This window comes from Mesoplodon mirus (genome assembly GCF_964341445.2).
Source record: "Mesoplodon mirus genome assembly, chromosome: 6".
Lineage (NCBI taxonomy): Eukaryota > Metazoa > Chordata > Mammalia > Artiodactyla > Ziphiidae > Mesoplodon > Mesoplodon mirus.
Window position 1 is genome coordinate 128,553,323 of NC_138982.1, and position 23,701 is coordinate 128,577,023.

The 23,701-nt window shown below is 38.8% G+C and overlaps 1 protein-coding gene across 4 annotated transcripts in view; it reads right to left on the reverse strand.

Annotated features, from left to right (window-relative positions):
- The window catches only part of APP (amyloid beta precursor protein), a 294,233-nt gene that overhangs the window by 208,662 nt on the left and 61,870 nt on the right, over positions 1 to 23,701 (reverse strand). For all 4 annotated transcript variants that reach the window (XM_082625057.1, XM_082625056.1, XM_082625055.1 and 1 more), the window contains exon 2: positions 20,597 to 20,764. In XM_082625057.1, coding sequence (XP_082481183.1) covers positions 20,597 to 20,764 — 168 coding nt within the window. The remainder of the gene's footprint in view (positions 1 to 20,596; positions 20,765 to 23,701) is intronic.

Consider the following 23,701-nt stretch of genomic DNA (forward strand, 5'->3'; position numbering starts at 1 on the left):
CAGGATATGACACACAGCAAGCTTCCTACATAAAAATCTTTCTCTTTATTCAAAGTAATTTACTTAAGAATAATTTATCAGTTATCATGACTATCATTTAGATAAAGAATTGCATTGATGAATCTCTTCCCTTGATAATTACAGGCCTTTGCTCTGATTACTGTTCTCAACAAATCATGGTGTTTACTGAGCACTTGGAAAGAAATGTGAAACTTGATGAACTAAAATATATTTGTGAAAATATCAAATCCCTTCTATTTATTAATAATAATAGTAGAGATTTGAAAGAAAAATATAAATATAAAAATTTATTTTTAAAATGGGCTTTCCCTTGCATAAATCTTACATTTCACCAGGGTTGCTGTTTTGCCAGTTAAATACAATAAAGAGAGAAAAGCATACGAGAACTGAGGGTAGAAGCAAGGAAATGGTTGTAATAATGGGGAATGAAATCTAAAGTGGGAATATGAAGGTTGAGATACACGTTTAAAAGGCTGTAGTATCAATGAGTCCTGGTGTGTGCTACAGAATTTTGTCCTAAAGATACCAAAGAAAATGGGGTGGTTAGAAGCAGTACTTGGGAGAGTGAGAGAGCTGAAATTAAGATTCTGGGGGGGATAACAGTTATTGGTAATTGCAAGGAGTATAACATGAGTATCAGAGGGCATGGCTGAAGAAGAATGATAAAGGCAAGATCACTGGAGGAATGAAAATAAAAAAAAAAACGGAAGCTGGAATCTTGGATCATCAAGGTTGATATTAAAATCAACTAAGAATGGGGCTTCCTGGGTGGCGCAGTGGTTAAGAATCCGTCTGCCAATGCAGGCGACACGGGTTCGAGCCCTGGTCCGGGAAGATCCCACATGCTGTGGAGAAACTAAGCCTGTGTGCCACAACTAACTGAGCCTGTGCTCTAGAGCCCGTGAGCCACAACTACTGAAGCCCATGCTCCTAGAGCCCATGCTCCGCAGCAAGAGAAGCCACCGCAATGAGAAGCCCGTGTGCTGCAACGAAGAGTAGCTCCCTCTCACAGCAACTAGAGAAAGCCTGCACGCAGCAATGAAGACCCAACACAGCCAAAAATAAATACAAATAAAATAAATAAATTAAAAATCACCTAAGAATTACGAAAGATGCATTGACTGAATGACAGAAGGTCAAGACCTAAAACCTTCAAAGATTGAGGAGGATGTCACTGTGGTAGAAAGAGCTCTCCAGATGCCTCCAACAGGTGGAGGAGAGGGGTAAATTAGTCCAAGACCATGTATTTCACAGTATGGGTGGGGGACATTTTAGGGAGAAGGAAAAAAGTGGTTTGGAAGTGAAAATGAGTGAGAAGGAAGACATCCCTACCTCTAGGCACAATGCTATGAGGGTTGAAAGGGAAGCACTACCTGAGGAGGCTACAGGGGAAGGAGTGCCTTTGGGGAACAACCAGGTTTCAGAACAAGAAGATACTGTCCACAGTGTGGGTTATGGATAGAAGGAATTTTTCTTATGATTGTCAGTCACATTCAAAGAGAGCATGTCTTTATTTGAAATGTTGATATTTTGTTCACTGTGGAGTTTGGGGCATTAATTTTTACTTTTTAGTGCATTAAAAGAGTTCCCTGATGGCCTACTGGTTAGGATTCTGGGCTTTCGCTGTCGTGGCCCAGGTTCAATCCCTGGGCAGGGAACTGGAAATCCCACAAGTCATGTGAAACAGCCAACAATAAATAAATTTTAAAAAGACAAAATGGTTATATTTTTTAAAAATAGGGCATTAAAATATTATTTATCTTGCTTCCTGACTGCCTCATTTGCCTCACCCTTGTCCCAACCCCGAGGTCAATCAATTAAAAAATCAGGCACTGAGAATGAATAAAAACTGTGGTACATCCAATGGATTACCTAGCACTAAAAAGAAAGAAGCTATCATATCAAACCATGAAAAGACACGGAGGAATCTTAGTTGAACATTACTAAGTGAAAGAAGCCAGCGTGAAAATACATGTATGATTCTAACTACATGACATTCTGGAAAAGGCAAAACTATGGCGACAGTAGAAAGACCAATGGTTACCAGGGGTTAGGGGGAAGGAGGGATGAACAGGAAGCGCACAGAGGATTTTGGGGGCAGTGAAATTATTCTATATGATACTGTAATGGTGAATACATGTCATTATACATTTGTCCGAACACATAGAATGTACACCACCAAGAGTGGACCTTAAGGTAAACTATGGACTTTGGGTGATAATCACGTGACAATGTAGGTTCATCAATTGAAATAAATGTACTATTCTGCTGGGGGATGTTGAGAAAGGGGGAGAAACTATGTATGAGTCAGGGAAGGGGGTACACAGGAAATCTTTGCACCCTCCTCTCCATTTTGCCACAAACCTAAAACTGCTCTAAAAAAATAAAACGATGATCAATGTAGTGCAAGGCAAATTCAATGGGGAGGTACATGCTATGAAAACACACAGGATATCTAAATCAGATCCTGGGCGGGTAGTGAGAAAGTTATTCTTCCAAAACACTTGCCAGTAACTTAGCTCTAAATGGAAACAGCTCCTTCCCTTTATTTTATTTTGTTCTTAAATATCTTAACTCTTCAATGCATGCATTTCAGTCGTAGATAATGCTCAACTTGAAATGCCACTAAAATTTAATATCCCCAGGTTTTTTTCCTATATGATGAAAGGTGAAGTGGCTTTTTGTGAAGCCATATAATTCTCCCACCACCTCTCCTTGTTTATTATATCACAAAGTACAGCACTCATGAGTCATAAACTCTATGACACCAGAGAGCTTGCCATGAGGGACACAACATTATGTGCAGTAAAGTGTGAGTTACTATATTTTTCTAAAGGGGTTCTAGCTGCCACTTCACAGAAATATTACCCTGCTGAGGATTTTCTCAGGAGTTTTCTGTTTTCTATAAAAAAAAAAACTCCTACAGGCACAGTCAAGTCATATTTTCTTCTTTTTAATTTAAAACCAAAAAGCTATCCGTAGGGTACAAATTGATAAGTTAAAAAAAAAAAAAAGGTCTCTTGCTCATGATATGCTCCATCTTCAGTGTCCTAAGGTATTGCACCAATAATATCTGGTACAACAGAGCAGTAACTTATTTGGTGGATAATTTTCAAGCAGATAGAATTGCATACAGACCAATTAAGATCAGTGAAGACAGGGCTTCTCTCCTGAAGGTCACCAGAGCTTCCCGAGGTGATCAGCCAAACACAAAATTCCCTTCCAGTTCCCACCCAGAAATCTAGGACATCTGTGTTATTTACTGTGCTTCAACTTCTCTCTCCAGAACGTGGACAATGATGATTGTTAATAGGCAGTTGGAGATTATAAAATCTGAACCACGTGAATCCCACACGTAGTTCGCCTACTGCCTTAACAATGAAAACGGAAGTGGCAACTTCCACCCTTCCAGCCACTTTTATCCTGAGACAAGGAGTTATTAATTCGACTTTGCCAAAGAGTATAAAAATTTGCTGTTCTCAATTCAGGAGGTGTATTTTAAACAGGGGAGGAACACCAAACATGAAAGTCACAAAACTTCTTCTGAAGCACATCTAGTCCCAGTTAATCACAGTGGTTACCACGTGCACAAGAAACCTCCATGTCAGAAAGCAAAAATCAGAACACAAAAACACAACAAAAAACATACTAAAGTTTCTGACAAAAATTCGGAGTACTATATCTTATTTTTTATTAAGCAGCTCCAGTATATCACTAGAGACAAATAAGCATGTTTTTTTGTTTTTTGTTTTTAATTTTTATTTATTTTTGGCCGCATCGTGTCTTTGTTCCCGCACGTGGGCTTTCTCTAGTTGCGGCCAGCGGGGGCTACTCTTCAGTGCGGTGCGTGGGCTTCTCATTGCGGTGGCTTCTCTTGTTGTGGAGCACGGGCTCTAGGTGCACGGGCTTCAGTAGTTGGGGCACGCGGGCTTCAGTAGTTGGGGCTAGCGGGCTCTAGAGCACAGGCTCAGTAGTTGTGGTGCACAGGCTTAGTTGCTCTGCGGCATGTGGGATCTTCCCGGACCAGGGCACGAACATGTGTCCCCTGCATTGGCAGGCAGATTCTTAACCACTGCGCCACCAGGGAAGCCCAAATAAGCGTTTTTGTGTTATGAGACAAATAAGCATCTTATGTTGAAATAGTAGCATAGTCTTCGGCAAGAATAAAAATTAAAGTAATGAGGCAAGCAAATGTGCTCGTGGTTAGTTGAGTCCCTGACTTTTCACCATAATTAAGTATAAGCATAGCTCAATGTTTTATATTTTCTTTGTGCATCTCACATCTTAACATAGGAAATAAAGATATCTGAGATCCCTAACCTATTTAATTTGTATGTTTTCCAACACATGCAACTGCATGTATTGCTAACACAACAAGCATTGCTGATGATTTGCTAACACAGCAGGCATTAGCAAAACCCGACTTTTATACAGCCCCCTTCCTTTTCTAAAATGTATCCTATGTGCAGCCCAATTATGAGTGACTCTTCTGTATTATTAAAAAATTTAGATGACAACAGCTGTATTAAGAAATACTTAAAGCAGAAACAAATCCAGCTAGTGCCAGTTACTTGAAAGGCAAACCATCCTCAGTTCCTACAAACCTTCCTGAATTACACAGGCAGCCGCTGAAGAAATACACACCCTGTGCCCCAAACACACTCTTCTTAAGACCCTAACACCACACTTCAGATGCCCAGGCCCAGTAGGGTCTCCCATGTAGACAAACCTCCTCCACTCACGGTGTAATAGATGTCAATCCCTCTCTCCCACTTCAGGAAGGCTTTATTGTATTTATTGCAGTGCTTCCTCACATTGGGGTTAGGTACACATGTGCACCACCTCCCCAGTGAAAATACACTTTCCAAGGGCAGGAAACACAATTTCCTCTTCCTTGTGTTGCTCCACCTTCATTAACGTTGGTTTAAGGTGATCAGGAGGCTGCCAACATTCCTGCCCCTCTCTGCAGCGCTCCAGCCCCCCGTCCTCTGGAAGAGCACTCATTAGTGACCATATTTTAACTCTGCAGCTCTGGACCCTTAGCTGGTTACAGCCTGAGGAAAGCACACTGACAACGGCACTCTTCTTCCTCAAGAGTTGTGAACTAACACATCCAGGCTCTGGTTAGATGAGGGAGGATACACGGCTGGCAGGCAGGGTAAGTCATAGCCAGAGATGGTGCCTGTCAAAACCCGCAGGGGAATGGGAACTAGGCCTCTGGAAGAAGCAGGGAAATAAGAGGTACAGAGAGAGAAGCTAAGATGAGACAGCTGTGTACCCAAGACAGAGATAGACAGCGGACAAGACAGGGACCACTTGAGCACCTCTAACGCCAGCGAGGCGTGCCACGTCTCCTTCAATAAGCCCCCTTTTAAACATAAGCTATTTTGGTGGCTTTATTTCCCTTCCGAATGAACAACACCCAAGAAAAATGCCCAGCTCAAAAGTTGGTTCACTAATATTCCCTTCCCTGATCACTTCAACCTCTGAATCCAAAGCATTTTATCCGATTGCTTGTATTTGATCACTGACCACTTTCCACCTCCTATTACACCTATGTGCCTTCCTGCTCCATTAGAACATACACTCCTTGAAGGCGGGGACAATATGATTCATTTTTGTGTTCCTTCAATGGTGGTCAACACTGTGATAGAACAGTAAGTGCCTGATAAATAGGAAATGATTATCTCTTGCTAAGTTCAGTCCATTAGACATAGGGAAATTTAGTATATATTAAGCTCCATTGGGTATTATCAATGTATCTCTTAAAAAAGATTATCTTAATAGTATGATATTATAGTTGGATTATAAGCTTTTGAGAAAAATAAGCATCTCAGTGCCTTCTAATATTATTCTTCCAAGTATGATGTAGCAACTTTTACCAGTGATAGCATCTTATATAAAAAGCAATAGATTAATGTTAATAAATATTAATAAATACACAGCTGAGGAAGATACTTAGGAAGATTAAAAGACAAGCTCTCACTTAGGCTAAGGAGGTCCAGGCATCTGTAACAAGCACTTATTTTGGCCATACAAACATATTTTATCTTTGAAAACAAATCTATCTGTACATATATTAAAAAAATTTTTTTAAGTGAACTAAAGAAATTTCAAATACTAACACCCAAGAGAGGTAGAGTAGAACAAACTTAGATCCATATTAGAAGGTTGTAGTTGGTAACTTAATTGGTTTTCCTCACTATAGAAAAGTACCTTAAAACTTGGTCACCATCAGAACATTTTCATTCTAAATTTTAAAAATCTAAAGAGTCTCCCTTTCTCTCTCTCTCTCTCTCTCTCTCTCTCTGTCTATCCAAATTGAAAATATATTAATCTCAGACAAGATGACATTTAAGTTGTTAAATACACAAACCAAGAAAATACATGGATGATATTTAAGAAAGCCAAGAACATATAGGTATATATACAGAAATATAAAAATATTTAAGACATATATTGTTAGAGTTCTACAAAAACTTTCCTTTATTTGCAACATTAAGGACAAACGGGGGAACCCTTGGAGTATCCTTTTGCAAGAGGCCACCTGGGACAAGGGATTAATTCATGTCAAAAGTCATATTTGCACACAACTAGATTCCAAATGACCAAGGATATTTCAAGAACACAAAATCAAATGTGGCTAATAAAAAGCTGTAAACAGAGTTAATGGTCAGGGTCATGGAAATTGCTCCTAATTCTGAAAAAATTTACTTACTGTTCTTTCTAGTCTTCCAACATTTAAAATCAATTTTTAATCAAATTCTCCAGTATATTTCTTTTTGAAAAATATGCTAGAAATTATGTAGTGTTATTAAAATGGTGTTTTAAACATGTAAGTTAGAAGTCAATAAATAATGCGTGTTCCTTTAGTTCATCTTAATCAATTTACAGCTGTGCAAAAGGGCTAAGCAACACATCTATCTGCACAAGGGGCTTGCCAAAAATAATGTGGACTCTGAAGGAGGTAAGATAGAGAACTGGGATTCCAGACTTCTCAAAGAACAAGAGTGACTAGATTTTATAATTATTGGAGTGATAAGCACAGGGGGCATTCATTATACTATTCTTTCTACCTTTACATATGCTTGAAATTTTGAATTAAAAAGAACTAAAAGTTAAAAAACTAGTCCAGTGGAAACAAAGTCAGACTTCTAAATTTACATTACAAGTGAAAAAACAAAAATATAAACAAATCAAGATCTTAATTGTAGATGCATGATGGCACCTAGGTAACATGTATGAACAAATACATGAAACAAAAAATCAAACTCTATAGTAAAATGGTATAGAGGTAGCCTAATCATAGGATATTTTCATCCTGTGAAAGTTTTACATATCAATTTCTTTTTCAAAGAACATATCCAAGAGGAGGATAAAAAATATATATAATTGAAGGTTTATTATGTGCCTGAATCATTGCAAATGTTTTATGTGTAGCAGGTCATGTAAACCTCTATCAGGTGATAATGGCTCCATTTCATAGAAGGTGAAATTGATGAAGTTAGATCACAACAATGAAAGTAGGTGACATCTCCATTATGGTTTATCACAGGAAATTAAATATATAGTTCCCTGTGCTATACAGTAGGACCTTGTTGTTTATCCATTCTATATATAATAATTTGCATCTGCTAATCCCAAACTCCCAATCCTTCCCTCCTCCACCCCACTTCCCCCTGGCAACCACAAGTCTGTTCTCTATGTCTGAGTCTGTTTCTGTTTTGTAGATAAGCTCATTTGTGTCATAATTTAGATTCCATACATCACTTTGCTGTACAGCAGAAATTGACACAGCATTGTAAATCAACTATACTTCAATAAAATAAATTAAAAAAAGAAAATTTATCATAAACTTAAAAAAAAAGTAGATGATATCTCTGGGCACTCAGAGTGTATTAATTCTAAGTTCTAAACTACTTCCACTCCAGTGTCTAAACCAAAACAAAGCATGTGCTAAACAATATATTTTTGTTTCTGGATTAAAATAACATAGTCTCGGGCTTCCCTGGTGGCGCAGTGGTTGAGAGTCCGCCTGCCGATGCAGGGGACACGGGTTCGTGCCCCGATCCCGGAAGATCCCACATGCCGCGGAGCGGCTGGGCCCGCGAGCCATGGCCGCGGAGCCTGTGTGTCCGGAGCCTGTGCTCCACAACGGGAGAGGCCACAGCAGTGAGAGGCCCGCGTACAGCAAAAAAAAAAAAAAAAAAAAAAAAAAAACATAGTCTCTCCTTTAAAATTTTCTGGAACACAAAGAAAAATATCTTAAATTGTTTCTCAACATAAATTCTTGTAATAATGAGAGATATTGGAGACAATATCTAATTTAATTGAGAAAGAGAACTAGAAACCAAAGTTGTTCTCTGATTACAATTTTTTTTAAAATTTATTTTATTTAATTTATTTGTTTTTGGCTGCACTGGGTCTTCGTTGCTGCATGCAGGCTTTCTCTAGTTGCGGTGAGGCGGGGTCGCTCTTCATTGTGGTATGCAGGCTTCTCATTGCAGTGGCTTCTCTTGTTGCAAAGCATGGGCTCTAGGTGTGTGGGCTTCAGCATTTGTGGCATGCAGGCTCAGTAGTTGTGGCTCGTGGGCTGTAGAGCACAGACTCAGTAGATGTGGCACATGGGCTTAGTTGCTCCGCGGCATTCCCGGATCAGGGCTTGAAGCTGTGTCCCCTGCGTTGGCAGGCAGATTCTTAACCACTGCGCCACCAGGGGAGCCCTCTGATTACAATTTAATGAGGTGCTGGGAAGCAAGATGCAGCTGATGAAACACCAGTGCAATAATGGAAAGTACGTGCAATGCTATGTTTTCACAATGATGACCTTATCTAAGAGCAAGGCACAGAAAATGTTTCAGGGCACCAGCCTATTTCCCAATAACGTGGCCCAAGTCTGTTTCTGACATTGTATATATAAATATATTGTCATATGCATACGTTCATACTCAGAGTTGGAAAATATTGTGCAAGAACCTTGTACGATGTGTAAGTCACTCATACCAATGTGCTGAATGTAAAGACAAATGAGGAAGGTAGGGACACCAAAATAAATAGGACAGGACACGAATGTGAAAACACAAACAGATGTGTCCATGTACAGCCAAGATCCTCATTCTCTCTCTGTCAATTTATGTCTAATTTTCTCATTTTTTTTTTTTTTCTTTTTGCGGTATGCGGGCCTCTCACTGTTGTGGCCTCCCCCGTCGCGGAGCACAGGCTCCGGATGCGCAGGCCCAGCGGCCATGGCTCACGGGCCCAGCCGCTCCACGGCATATGGGATCCTCCCAGACCGGGGCACGAACCCGTATCCCCTGCATCGGCAGGCGGACTCTCAACCACTTGCGCCACCAGGGAGGCCCTAATTTTCTCATTTTTAAAATGTCAAATCTATTGTTAATCGAGTCTACTCCAATATAAAATAAAAATGAAAAGAGATATATAAAAAAACAGACTTTAAAAAAATGTCCAATCTATACAAGATTATTTGTTATTTGTACCTCAATAAAGCTAAAAAGAAAAATATATTACGGGAAAAACATTTTAAATAAATAAATAAGGCGGCAAATATAAAAGTCCGTAGTGTTACTGCAAATATGTAATAACTGAGTATGCATTCAGGAAAAAGCTAGACAGTAACAAGGACAAATGTTAAATCAAATATTAATCTCATTAAATGAAAACTGTGTGGGAAAAAATATCCAAACTGGTTTCATCTCTTTTACCTCTGAATCCTATGGTTTATGCAAGCAATCCTTATAAGCATACAGACCAATAATGCAGAAAATATATCTGTACTCGTATATAGATAGCTGGATACTTCTACTTAAAACTTTTCACTTAACATGAATTTTTGCATCTTTCAAATACCAAAACCACAATGCACAGGTGCCTGTCATCTATGGGTCAATTTTAAGCTCAAAGAGTAGATGGCACAAATAATAATGAGCAAAATAATAATGGCCAAGAATGTTCCACAGCTTCTACCATAGCAGTGTGTCTATGATATGCCCTCAAAGTTGGTTAGATTAAAAGGATCTCATGTTGTTTTCTTTCTAATTAATTTTAACTTCACATCACTATAGAATGAAGGCAGCAAGGTTGACAAACAAGTCTCGTCTGGGAGTCCCTGTCATGTTATATATTTTAGAGTAGACAGCTGGCAAAGAAAATGGCTTTGTTTAACTCAACAGCTTTTGTTTGGTCCAGGCACTGGTGTGCTTTGTTCGGCGATCCTGTTAACTTATAGACAAAACAACTGTTCATTTAGAGCAAGAAGGTTAAAGAAACAGAAAACACATACTGTTAATTGTGGAAAAGAAAACACAGGAAAAAGAAAGTATACCCATAATCTAATAGAAAGACTAGAAGCAAAGCCACATTCACCTAAGTTTCCCATCTGGAAATCTCTGCCAGCACGTGAGGCTTAACCTGTTCAAAGCTCCCTCCAGAGACCTGCTCCCAGTGTAAGTTAGCAGAGCCATGGACACCTGCTCTAAGCCCCTGCCTCCCAGGATGTGCTCTGCATGTTAGGGATGCAGAGGGTTGAAGAGCCTATATTTTAAGTTCTCTCCTTAAAAAAGGAGGAAGAACAGTACTGGGACTAACACAATTTCTTGTTGAATTGACCATATTTAACTTTTATAATACACTCCTGTGTGCTCCTATTATAAAAGGAGGACATGGTCTAAGACTGGTTAGGCAGCTTTCCTGGACTGCTCAGGTGTCATAGAGCAAAGGCTGAATCTGAATGAAGGTTTGATAGGGAAGCCCATGCTTTGCCTTCACTGCACTTGACCTTAAGGGTTCCCTTATAACAGCACCTTGGGGTATCTCATATGTGCTCATCTATACAACAGGGATGGGCAGGATGATCTTTCCTATCCCTTTCACACTAGCATCTTGAGATTGGAATTCCCTTCTCTCCCTAATCCAAATCACCCTTAGATATAGGCTAATTTTTCCAAAAGTGTCTTGACCAGAAAACACTCCTGCTAAAAACAATCCCATAGCCCTTACTCATCTCTAGAATTAGATCCCAAAACCCAGATTTACAATCAAGATCCTCTACTTTACAGCCCCATTCTACATTTTCAATTTCCTAAATTCTTTTCTCAATTTATCTAGTTGTGTATTTAGAAGCTCCTATGAGCCAAGAATGTTGTCTGGCCACTCAGCAACACCTGACACGAAATCTTATCTTGAATCAGGAAATATTTGCTCAATTTGCCTGAATTAAATTTGGGACACAATAAAATTCTTCAGATGAAGAACTGAAGTATACTTCCAATGTTTTCTTCTCTCAACCTAAAGCCTTTGGTTTAAATAAAACAATATTGTTTTTCTTTCTTTTTAAACCTCATTTCATTCAAAAGAAAGAGGACAACAAAATCTAAAAATTCTAATTTTTCTTCCTAGGCTTTATAATGTATGTTTCAAGGGGAATATTATCCTAGTTTTGATCTACTTATAAGACTTCTAGGTTCCTTAGGCCAATATCTGGGTAATGTAACAGTTCATTAAGGCAAGTGGCCACCTTAGGCTGTTAAATAATGAATAATTCACATAGTTACTTTCAAATTGTTTCTGAGATGGCAGCACTTTCTGTATCTAGTATAGAGTGAAGGAAAGGAACTTTTTTCTACCAAAGGACCACAGAGGACAATAATCGTCAAGGGAGCGTCTGTTGTGGTCATCTATTACTGCACACAAACTATCCCAAAACTCAGTAGCTTCAAACAGTAAGAATTTCTTATCTCACACAGTTTCCGTGCGTGAGGAGTCTGGAAGAGACTTAGTTGAGTGATCACGTCTCTTACAAGGGTGCAGTCAAGATGTCAGCTGGGGCTGAGGTCAAATGTGAAGGCTTGACTAGGCTACAGGATCCACTTCCAAGTGGTTCATTCATTGCTGGCAGAAGCACCGAGGTCCTCAGCACATGCATATCCCTACAGTGCTGCTTGAGTGTCCTCATGACATGGCGGCTGGCTTCCACCATATCAAAAGTATGTAGGGTAGGGGCTTCCCTGGTTGCACAGTGGTTAAGAATCTGCCTGCCAATGCAGGGGACGTGGGTTCGTGCCCCAGTCTGGGAAGATCCCACATGCCATGGAGCGGTTGGGCCCATGAGCCATGGCCGCTGGGCCTGCACGTCCAGAGCCTGTGCTCTGCAATGGGAGAGGCCACAACAGTGAGAGGCCCGCTTACCGCAAAAAAAAAAAAAAAAAAAAAAAAAAAAAAAAAAGTATGTAAGGTAGAAGCCACGTGCTTTTTATGATCCAGCCTCAAATGTCATACACATCATTTCTGTAATATCCTCCCAAACACTGTGGGAGGAGACTAAGGACTGCATGTGGATGCGAATACGAGGAGGGAGACAAGCGCTGTTGGGAGCCATCTTGGAGCTTAGCCACCACATAATAATTTAGAATTCCTCACAGTTCTGTGAGTTGACTGAGTGATTCTTCTTCACATGGTGTCGGCAGCTAGAGTACTGCAAGGAAGCCTGCAAAGTCCATCCTGGCCTTGCATACGTGGCTGGCAGCTGCCTGGGAGCTCAGGCAGGGCTTTTGAATGAGGGCCTCCATTCTCTTCTACTTGGGCGTCTCCACATGGCTGCCTTCCCAGAGTGCAAAAGGAGAAACTTCTAGGCCGAATTAAGGCTTAGACCCAGAACTAAACCAGCACCACTACTACTCTATTCTACTGGTGAAAGCAAGTCTCATGTCCAACCAAGATTGAAGGGGAGGTTGTAACTGCTAGAAAACATAATTCATCAACAGTCAACGGTAGAACATATTAACACAGGGTCACATAAAGAACAATCTAGGGTTGCTTCCTGTTTTCAGGAAGTGTACTTAGTGATCAGTTAGTACATTTAACTGAATATTTAAGGCCCCGCTATATGTTTATCACTCTACTATTCAGCATTATCATGGCACCTACATCTTAACTGGGTAAAAATAAACTGAGGGCAAATTTGGACTGAGGGCCAGCAACCCCTAACTCTTGCTTAAAAATTTCTTTAGGATTCTATCAATGGAAAGAAACAGTCTCTGCAGAAGGAGACCACAAGGCCATTTCAGGGGAGGTTCTTTCAGTGTAGAGAGCAGGGCAGAACATCTGCCCTATTCAGCTCCAATCTCTGTGCCAACAACAGGCCATCCACAAGCAGTTACTAAATGACAACCCACATGCTCTGAGTCAGAGCCGAGTGTTGCATAAAATGCTTTGTAAAGCATGATCTCTAGAAACGGTAATTCTCAGTGACACTTTAGGCCTATAATCCTTTTGCCCAAAGGAGCCAGAGTAAGTCCTAGTCTTAGCTCAGGCTGCCATAACAAATTACCATAGACCAGGTGGCTTAAATAACAGGAATTTATTTTCTCACAGTTCTGGAGGCTGGAAGTCTAAGATAAGGGTACCAGCATGGTTGGGTTCTGGTGAAGGTTCTCTTCCCTGGCTCGCAGACTGCTACCTTCTCTCTGGGTTCTCACATTATCTCTTTGTGTGAACAGGCAGAGAAAGCAAGCTGTGCAAGCTCTCTGGTGTCTTTTCTTATAAGGGCACTAATCCCATCACAAAGCCCCCATCGTCATGACCTCATCTAACCTTGATTACCTACCAAAGGCTCCATCTCCAAATACCATCCCATTGGACCTTAAAGCTTCACCATATGAATTTTGGGAAAGACACAAACATTAAGTCTATAGCAGCCCTCAATACACATTTGATGAAAAAAAAAAAAAAAAAAAGAAAGAATAGTGCTGACTGTGCTAATAAAAAAATGTAAAGAAAATTTTTATATTTCAAATATGCAAGTATTTGAATGATGACTGGGCAAAAACATAACTATTATGATTGGGGAACAGGAGGGAATTTATGGGTACCAAGAATGTGTATGCTATGAGATAAAACGCTGATTACAGAAACCTAAGTTTCAAACTATCTTCTTAATCAACCTTTATAAGGGCTTTATAAGAGCAAGGTAAAAGACTCGATTTTTACTTTTTTCTCCCTAATCTTGCCCTTGACCAACAATAGGACCAAAGAAATCAGGAGGCAAAAATGCCAATATTAATAATAACAACAAAACAACCAACAGCAGGGAATACAAACTGAGAGGAACATGAAACTATGAAAGATATGGACTAGATAATTCACCATCAAAAAAAATAATATTTGACACATCATATTAAGCTAAGCACCAACAGATACGATGTGCAGCTATACAGGCAGTCCTTTGGAAAAACAAATTTAAAAAGTGAGTTAAATTGGTTAGCAAAAGGTCAAAAAGAGGTCACGGTCATGAGTTCAGTTGGTTTCATTCTGTCCTAGGACCACAGACTGCTCACAGCTGCCTCTCTGACTCAGCCAGCTGTCTCTAAAACATCTGTGTTTTGGTCACAAGAGGGACTGAGAACATAAAGAAAAAAAATGATTCATCACTATTGAGAGAAAGTAATCAGTAAATGAATAGCACTGTAAATGGTGACAGTAATGTTTATTGTACACTTTAAAAAAAGGGAATTTGCACAATGATGCCAGAATATAGTGGATAAGTATCTTCATGGTGCTGAACAAAAATACTTGTCAACCTGGAATTCTATACATAACTAAACTATTGTTCAATAAGAACAACTTATGGAAATAACTAAGTAATATGACAGGCACCCAAAAAAATAGAGGAATCAAAATAAACATTATAGGAATAGAGATGCTTTGGTGAAAGGATTGGCTGTAAACACTGAATCCAGTTAAAGACAGAACCTACAACTGTGAGAATTATGACAATAGAACAGACCATAATATTAAACTTCAAAAATATAAAAATAATATAGCTTACCAAATCTGTGAGAAGGGGAGTTGGAAAAATTACGAACATTATTTTCTTTGGCTTTCTTAGCAGGGAATCAATCAACTGTCTAAAATAAAAATATGGAGCTAAAAAAAATAAAGGAAAATAAACATTTCCAACAACACACAAAAAAATTCAATCCTACAAATGAAACTATTATTTATAATTATAAAAGAAAAATTTCAGACTACCTACAAAGTGGAAAGTGGCAGAAAGACGCTAAAATATCAATAAGAAATGTTCTAAATAGTTTAGGATGCACCATTCAATAGAAAAAGTTGAACACTGTTTAAACGTTCTGAATGAACACCTCTCCAACACCCACCCCCCAATACCTTCCCCAAAGCTGGTTAAAGTCATGATGTGAATTCCCTCAGCTACCCACTCTCCAACCTATAAAACTTTTAAAAGGCACTGTGTGTTTCTAAGCCCATTGTGTTGGGCTTTGGTCATTATTCTATTTTGCCCCCATAACACTCTTCAAACTTTTTTCTGTCAAGAGCTCCTCTCCCCACGCCAGTTGGCTCTGGTTGGGATGCCAAACAAGCCATACACCCTCATGACCAAGATGGGCCAGTCCCAGTACATACTGAGTCCTTGTGGATATGGTGACTAGTCCAAAGGTAGATGGGTGACTGAAAGCAGGACCAATGAGAACCCTATCTGGGAATTAGAATGCACACTGGCAGAATGGGGTTGGAAATCCAAACTGGAACAACAAACTCCCAGAGTTGTCATCTTCCCTGGCCTCCTAAAGGAAGCCATCTTTGCAGGAGAAAATGAGGTGAACATAAAGGAGAAAGGATAAGTAGAAAACAAGAAACCCCAACAGAGAAATTCCAGGCAGCACTGAGTCTCAGTTTCGATATCTGAGGACCCAGTTACTAGATGCCTTTTTAAAAATTCTGTAAGCTATACTTACCCCAAGATCCTCTCCATCAATGGGAGAAAATATTCTCCATGTACGAGTAGATTTCAGTCACCTGACAACATAAACTGCCTAATTAACCCACCCTATTTCCCCATCTTTTATTCTCTTTTCTAAGACTCAGCCAGGCACTAGTTTTCTTATGATAGATCTACCCTTCCTACAGTTTAGTTTAAGCTTCCCTCAGCTAAAGTTCCTTCCCTTTAAAAACAAAGCCCAACAAAAAACAAAGCCTTTCCCTTTTCCACGAATTGCCCACAGGCTCTTTGCCTCTTGGACTTTCCTCAGAGAGACCACAGATGGCTTCAACACCCGTACACATTATTCTTCCTGTAACCTACTGTAATTTGATTCTTCCCATGCTATTCCCTTGAAATTGCTATCCTAAAGATCAATAATGAACTTTTATTTGCCAAATTAGGAGACTGTTTTATTATAAAAAATGTCCATTATTCAGAAATGGGCAAAAGAGATTATGTACTGGGTGTTCTAGCAGTGAAATGCAGGTGTTGTCTTCCAGAGCCTGGGGTGGTAGGGGAAAAGGTGACCTGATTAAACAGGGTATGTTCTTCTGATTGACTCTCTATAGGCTACTTTACAACCCTGTAGGAGTAGATACTGTAGATACCTGATAGCAATGCAAATGTTTCCTGTCTCATGTAATGCAGATCAGATAATTCCTGTTCACAGCCATGTGAATGAAGTTTGTTGAAAAAGGATTTAAATCTCTTCAAGTCAAACTGGTTAACATCTTACAGGTTACCTCATTAAATAATGAATTGAGTAAAAGTTTTGATACGCATTCATTTTGCAAGGCAGTCATGAGTTGCCTTGTCAAAAATTATACTTCAGTCACTTCTGGTCTGCATCACACTTGCGTTCTCATCATTTCCCTCATTTAGATATTAACCTAGCTTGACTTCCAGCATATAATACCACCTAGTTCTGATCCTAGGTTTCTGGCCACTGCTCCTCCTCCGTTGAATCTTTTACTTTGTTCTGCTTAAATGTTGCAAATCACCAAGTTTCTTTCCCAGGATTCTTTCCCAGAGGCATCATGGGGGTAAAATGAGGGCAAACACCTGGCAAGGTAGCTCAGTACCTTGTTAATGCTCAATAAAATTTAGTTGGTACTAGAATTATGAATATTATCGCCATGTGCCAACATCATCATCATCAGTTTTTAAGTTGTTAAAATTATTTTATAAGCCTTTCTCGTCCCTGCAATCTCCCTCTAAGAGCAGGTCCTGTATCTTACTCATCATTGCATCCTTAGCACCCAGAGATATAAGTCTGAAGGAGGAAGAGAGAACCACTGGACTCTAGAAAAGTATTCATATAATCATCTTGCACTAAAATATTTTTAATGAAAGATGTATTTAAAAGGCCCCAAATAAGCCTCTCTAACTCCCAAGCACCAGTAAAATTCTGGGGGAAGGTCTGGAGGGACTCTTCACTTCCACTTCCCTCTCCCACTTGCTAGATCATGGGACCTAAGACCCTTACAGCCACTGGTGGAATGGAGCGGGGCAAGACAGCAACAGTGTTCAATGGAAACATAATGCCAGTGTACTGTTAAATTCCACAGTAGCTACACTGAAAAGTAAAAAGAGACAGTTGAAATTCATTTTAATTATATACATATTCATAATTTAGTAACATATACATGATGTTTACAACAGTATATACAAAATATTATCATTCCAATATGCAATAATATGAAATTATTAATGTGATTATTTTATACTCTTTCTTCATGCAAATCTTTGAAATATGGTACTTATTGATATCTTTCACTTATAGCACACATTATAGCTACACTGCAGGTGCTCAACAGCCATGCGCCGCTAGTGGCTACTGCCCTGGGCAGCTCCGGAGTAGAGGCTCCAGTTGGGTCCCAGGGAACTGAGAAACGAGATATGAGGTCAGGGTGACAAAGCAAGAGGGTGACTTTTGTTTTTGTTTATATTTTTCAGGGTCAGAATGCTCATATTGACCAGCCTTCTGACTCAGCCCTTCATGATAATTCACAGTAAAGTGGTGATTGATGTTTATTTATTTTTTTAAAATTTAAAATTAATTCTTATTGGAATATAGTTGATTTACAATGTTTACAATGTCTGCTGTACAGCATAGTGAATCAGTTATACATATACATATATCCACTCTTTAGAGTGAATATATGTATATGTATGTTTGGATACATATACATCGAATATGTGATTCTATAGAATCAATCTATAGATTGATTCTATAGAATCAATCTTTAGATTCTATTCCCATATAGGTCATTACAGAGTACGGAGTAGAGTTCCCTGTGCTATACAGTATGTTCTTATTAGAGGGTGACTTTTGGAAATGCTAATGTACAGTCATTCTCTTTCTTTTAAAAAAATAAACACCTTCCATGACACATCCTGTTGTTACAGAATAGAGATCAAATTCATTAAAAGGGCCCACAAGGCCTGATGGTCTGGCCCTTTCTTAACTTCTCTAGCCTAATGTTTGTCTAATCCATCTTAAGACTCTGGCCTGTTGTGTATCGTTGTACATGACCTCAGTGGGTGGTAAACTGAGATAGGCAGATATAACCAGAATTTCAAGACAAAGGAGAAACAACCAAAGGGCTCACTTTCCTCCCCCTACCTCCACCCCATGGTCACCAACAATTTGGAAAAAGGTTGGGACTATGAAGAACCACTCTGTGGCTTACCCCTGGGACAAACAACAGACTAAAACAGGAAGCGAAGTTACCCAGGCATTAGTGGGATCTCTAAGTGGAGTGGGAATAGGGTTGTTCTCAGGGTTATGAAGAGTACTTTTTATAGAGTCATCATACAAATGTAAAAACATCTGATTATTCATGACTGACACTGAAGAAAAACTTAGATGCCAACTATGATATATACATCAAAATAGCCATTCAACAGAAAATGATGTGGTCAACGTCATTAAGTAAATTTGCATTGTAGCCTTTAAAAACATTTATTTAACATTCAGAATGCATAATCTGCATGTGTATCCAGATAAGTAAAATGGTATCAAAAACCTAAAAGCATGCATGCACAAAATTCCAATTTACCAACTCATAACTCATCTACAAAACTGTACTAGAGGAACTCTTCAATAGAATGTGAATATTATTTCCAAAAATGTATATTCTAGAAATGTCATATCCAGGCAAAAGTGAATTTATTATCAGTCCCTATATAATAAATTGTTTTTAAAATAATATAAAGGATGCCAATATTAGTGATTTCTACTTAAACATGAAGAATTATCTTTTCACAACATAGTTCATACTCCTTCAAGACAAAAATTACGTGATATGCAATATATTGTGATAATGCAGATGCTTCTTTGCTTCTCAAAACACAGGAGTTAGAATTTAGATTGTCCTTTCTTATAGTGCTACCAATAAAAAGAAATACATGTGGGCATATATGTATATGTTAAATACACACACACACACACACACACACACACAGAGATATATATTTCATTAAACACTCATTTTGGATCCAACAGGGCTAAAGAAAATTTTCTTGTACATAAAAGGTTACAACAAAGGAAATGTTGCCAGGTTATCCATTGTTTATGTAGGGTAAGAAATTTTGCTTTGCCAAGAGGTGTAAGACTAATTCCTTTAAACGTTCTTAAAACACAAAGAGCCACATATTGTAGGAATATATAACTGTCTAGAAATGTGGGACAAAATGCCTTGAACTCCAGTTATTTTAAACTGAATTAATTTTTTAAAAAAACCTATACAATAACAGTAAGAAAACTAGGAGAAATTACACAAAGGCTGAAGATCTCTACAAATGGCAAGGGGGTGATTTACAGGATCTAAAAGTTATGTTAAAAAAGCAAAGTACAGAACAGTGCTTACTGTAAGCTACCTTTTGTAAAAGCAGAAGAAGGAAAAATATAAATTCTCTCTTTTTCAAGAAGGATAAATCAAGAACGATGAAAATATTTTTTAAGAGGATGGATAGCTAGTGAGATTTCGGAGTGCAACTTCTTATTTCAATGTTTTAACAATGTAAATGTTTTAGGTTTTCAAATCATAAAAATAAGGAGAGAAAAACCAAAATTAAATATAAACAAATAAATGAACTAAAATATATCAAATTGGTAACATAGAGAAAATTAATTCTAGTCACTTTAATTTTATTTTTTTAAATTTTTTATTGGAGTGTAGTTGATTTACAACGTTCTGTTACTTTCTGCTGTACAGCAAGGTGAATCAGTTATACATATACATATGTCCACTCTTTTTTAGATTATTTTCCCATACAGGTCATTACAGAGTACTGAGTAGAGTTCCCTGTGCTATACAGTAGGTCCTTATTAGTTACCGTATATAGTAGTGTGTATATGCCAATCCCAATCTCCCAATTCCTAGTCACTGTTAAACACAAGACTTTGCATTAGCTACAGTGGGATATACTCTAAAGATAAAGAGCCAAGGTATCTTAAACTTTACTCAGTTGGGTTTTTTTCTCTTTTTTTTAATTAAAAATTTTTTTTTCTTTTTTTTAAAATTAAAGTATATCTGACATACAAGATTCTATTTCAGTTGGTTTATTGATGGTTATTATATGACATAATTTTAAAAATATTTATGCATACTGTAGGGTAAAGCAAGTAAATACATTAAAGGTATGGTGAACCTTTAGGAACCAAGACGTTCACTGCAAGAGATAAAATACAAACATAAAAGAAATTAAATTTAAAAAACGTGCATGTGATCCAACATGAACCGCTGGCCACCAGCGGAGACTTACTTCTTGGCAGTACTGCAGGATGCCCTCCTTGGTGCCAATGCAGGTTTTAGTCCCTGATGGATCTGACTCCCACTTGCCATTCTGCACGTTCATGTGCATGTTCAGTTTGCCACAGAACATGGCGACTTGCGGTTCTGCAAGCAGGCCAGCATTGCCGTCAGTGGGCACCTGAAAAAATAAGTTTTGGTTAGTTACAAAAATCCACAGCTCTGGGGTGGAGGCTGGGGGGAAGGGCTGTAAAGAGAAACATGGCCTGGAGCAATGCCAAAAATAGTTCTATTCCTCCGAATTCTCAATTATGAATTCCTTTGGGTTAAGCATTATGTATGCTACAGACATCTCCAACCACATATAATACAGTGTTGATTTTTTAACATTGAAATGAAGAAATTAGGAGTATTGAGAAGAATTTGTTCATTGAAAAGCTTATACATTTCCCCCATGGCAGATTTCATTGACAAGTTTATCCATTTTGCTTACTGCAAGGTCCTGACAATAAAATCAGATGTTTTTCTGAAATAAATAGAATCACTCTGGAGGAAACCATATTCTCATAATAACCTCCAAGTGACTCACACAAAAAACACTGCCAAGTCCCTGCATGGTGACCAGCTCTGTGAGTAAGGCTGTATGTCACCTCCCAGAGCTGAGGGCATGGTGTCAGTGGCACTTTACTAATTAGCAAGTGACAACTTCATAACTTTTTGGACTGAAAAATTACTGTAGAATTTACCAAGCACAAACATGAATGAATATGTTGGCCATTCCATCGGATTTCTCCAGAACATTCTCTGGTTACCACTCTGTCAGCTCTGAAGAGTACAGCAAGGGTGCTGGTGTCTCATCTCCTCAGCTACTCTGCAAAGAGGTAACAAGTCTCACCCAGGGCCCAGCACAGCACCTACTGTGTAGCAAGCTCTCAATAGGTCTTAGCTATGACCAATGCAGGCAACACACCATTTTGCCAAAATAACTTTGAAATGGGTGCACTTTTGTATTTCTAAACTCTTCTGCCCACCGGTATTACGTTCATATAAATATATACATATTTTTTTGGCCACACGGCACAGCTTGCAGGATCTTAGTTCCCTGACCAGGGACTGAACCCAGGCCCTGGGCAGTGAAAGAGCCGAGTCCTAACCACTGGACCACCAGGGAATTCCCCATATAAATAGTTTTAAAAGGGAAAATGGAAGTTCTGAAATATCCATACTACCTCACTTAATAGGTTCTGATAGTTCAAAAAGAAAAAAAACATCAGCAAAAGATGAAAAATAAATCCACAGGAGTGCAAGTGTTATGCGAAACCAAGGTATCAAAAGCCACAGTGGCAAAGTAATCCCTCCCTTGTTAAATCCAGCTTCGGAGGAAATGTGTGAGATCCATGCTAAGAAGAGTTAACTTCCAACAGAAGCCATTCATGCAGCGGAGAACTGGGTGATTCTATAATAACTTGTATCATTTCTAAAAATTGTTCACAAGAGGGAAAAAAACAACACTAAAATTACACCAAGAGATTTCAGTTAAAGAAATAGCTTCCTGACACTTCCCCCCACAGAAATGTAAAAATAGATCAAACATCTGTCCGTTCTAGTCATCATCATATATATTTTGTCCATAAATCCATAAGAGGATTTTTGTCCTTTAAAAAAAAATAATCTTGTACTGAACCTAGCTGAGACCTATCATAGACCTGAGTGCAAAAGCTCCTGGCACAATCTCTAAAACCATATTTCAGGTAACATTTTCTGCATTTCTAGTTCTACTTTATATGGTATGTTTAGTAAAATTCTACCTCTCTGCTGCCAGATGTAACAAACAGCAGCTGAGGTCACAGTATCAGGTCGTCAGCAGAATAGCAAGGACCCCTCAACTCCCCAATTTGGGGCCTTGCCCCCCACCTGCAATTTCCAAGCCAGAAACTGAGAGGCTCATTCTCCAACAGATGCAAAGAAGCAGCCTAAGCAGAATGTTCCATGAATGTAAGTTTCACAGTTTTCCTCAGGGAATAAGAGAAAATTCAATGCTTTGATCCTCAAAATCAGAATATAAATTTTGTCCATTTTACTGAAGTAAGTAGTAAGATAATAACATTGTGAAAAAGTCAAATAATGATCAGATACCTATAGATAAGACCCTATCTTAGATGCAATGAAGGACATAAAATACATTTATAATATATAGATAAATATATAAAATTTATTAATGTACTTGTTTATAAAGTATGGGCTTTGCCCATGTTTTAAATTCCATTATCAAGGAATTTAAAATCTAATAATGAAATCACCATTTCATTCCCCATGGTACTTTATTCTGCTCAAACTCATTCCTGTCCCAAAGATTTCCAGTCTTAGAATCTTGGGGCCTTACCCCTAACTGAACAGAGGGACTAATGACCCTTTACCACTGTTGGTAATTATTTTGCTGAATAAATTCTACCTCCACCATCTTAACATTTCTCTGTACCTCTGACTCTCCACAGTGTGTTCCATAGTTACTATCTCCTTATCAATGCAAAGGTCCTTCATTCTATATCCTCCCCTCAAGGAACAATGAAGTACCAATTTCTCTCCCTCATAGTAGCCAGCTTCCAACATGACCCCTAATGGTCCCTACTTCCTGGATTCATGCTCTTGTCATGGCCATCCCATAATGTATCAAGGTTTGTCTGTAGCAACAAATAAAATAGGGCAAAAATATGTGTTTTCCAAGGCATGGTCATTAAGGGCACTAGGGTTTCTTCCTTGATCTCTGGGATCACTTGCTGTGGAGGAGGTCAGCTGCCATGTTGTACAGACACTCAAGCAGTCCTGTGGAGAGGCCCGTGTGATGAGGAACCAAGGTCTCCTGTCAACAGCAATGTAAGTGAGCTGGGAAACATCCTACAGCCTCATCAGCCTTCATCTGATGGCAGCCCTGGCTGACATGACTGAAACCTCAAGAGAGACACTCCCAAATTCCCAACCCACAGAAACTGAGATAGTAAATGTTTGTTGTTTTAAACCATTAGGTTTGAGGTAACCTATTGCACAGCAGTAGATACCCAATAAGTTCCTCCTTTTCTCCAGCTCCATAATACATCCACAAATAGGCTCTGATCTCCTC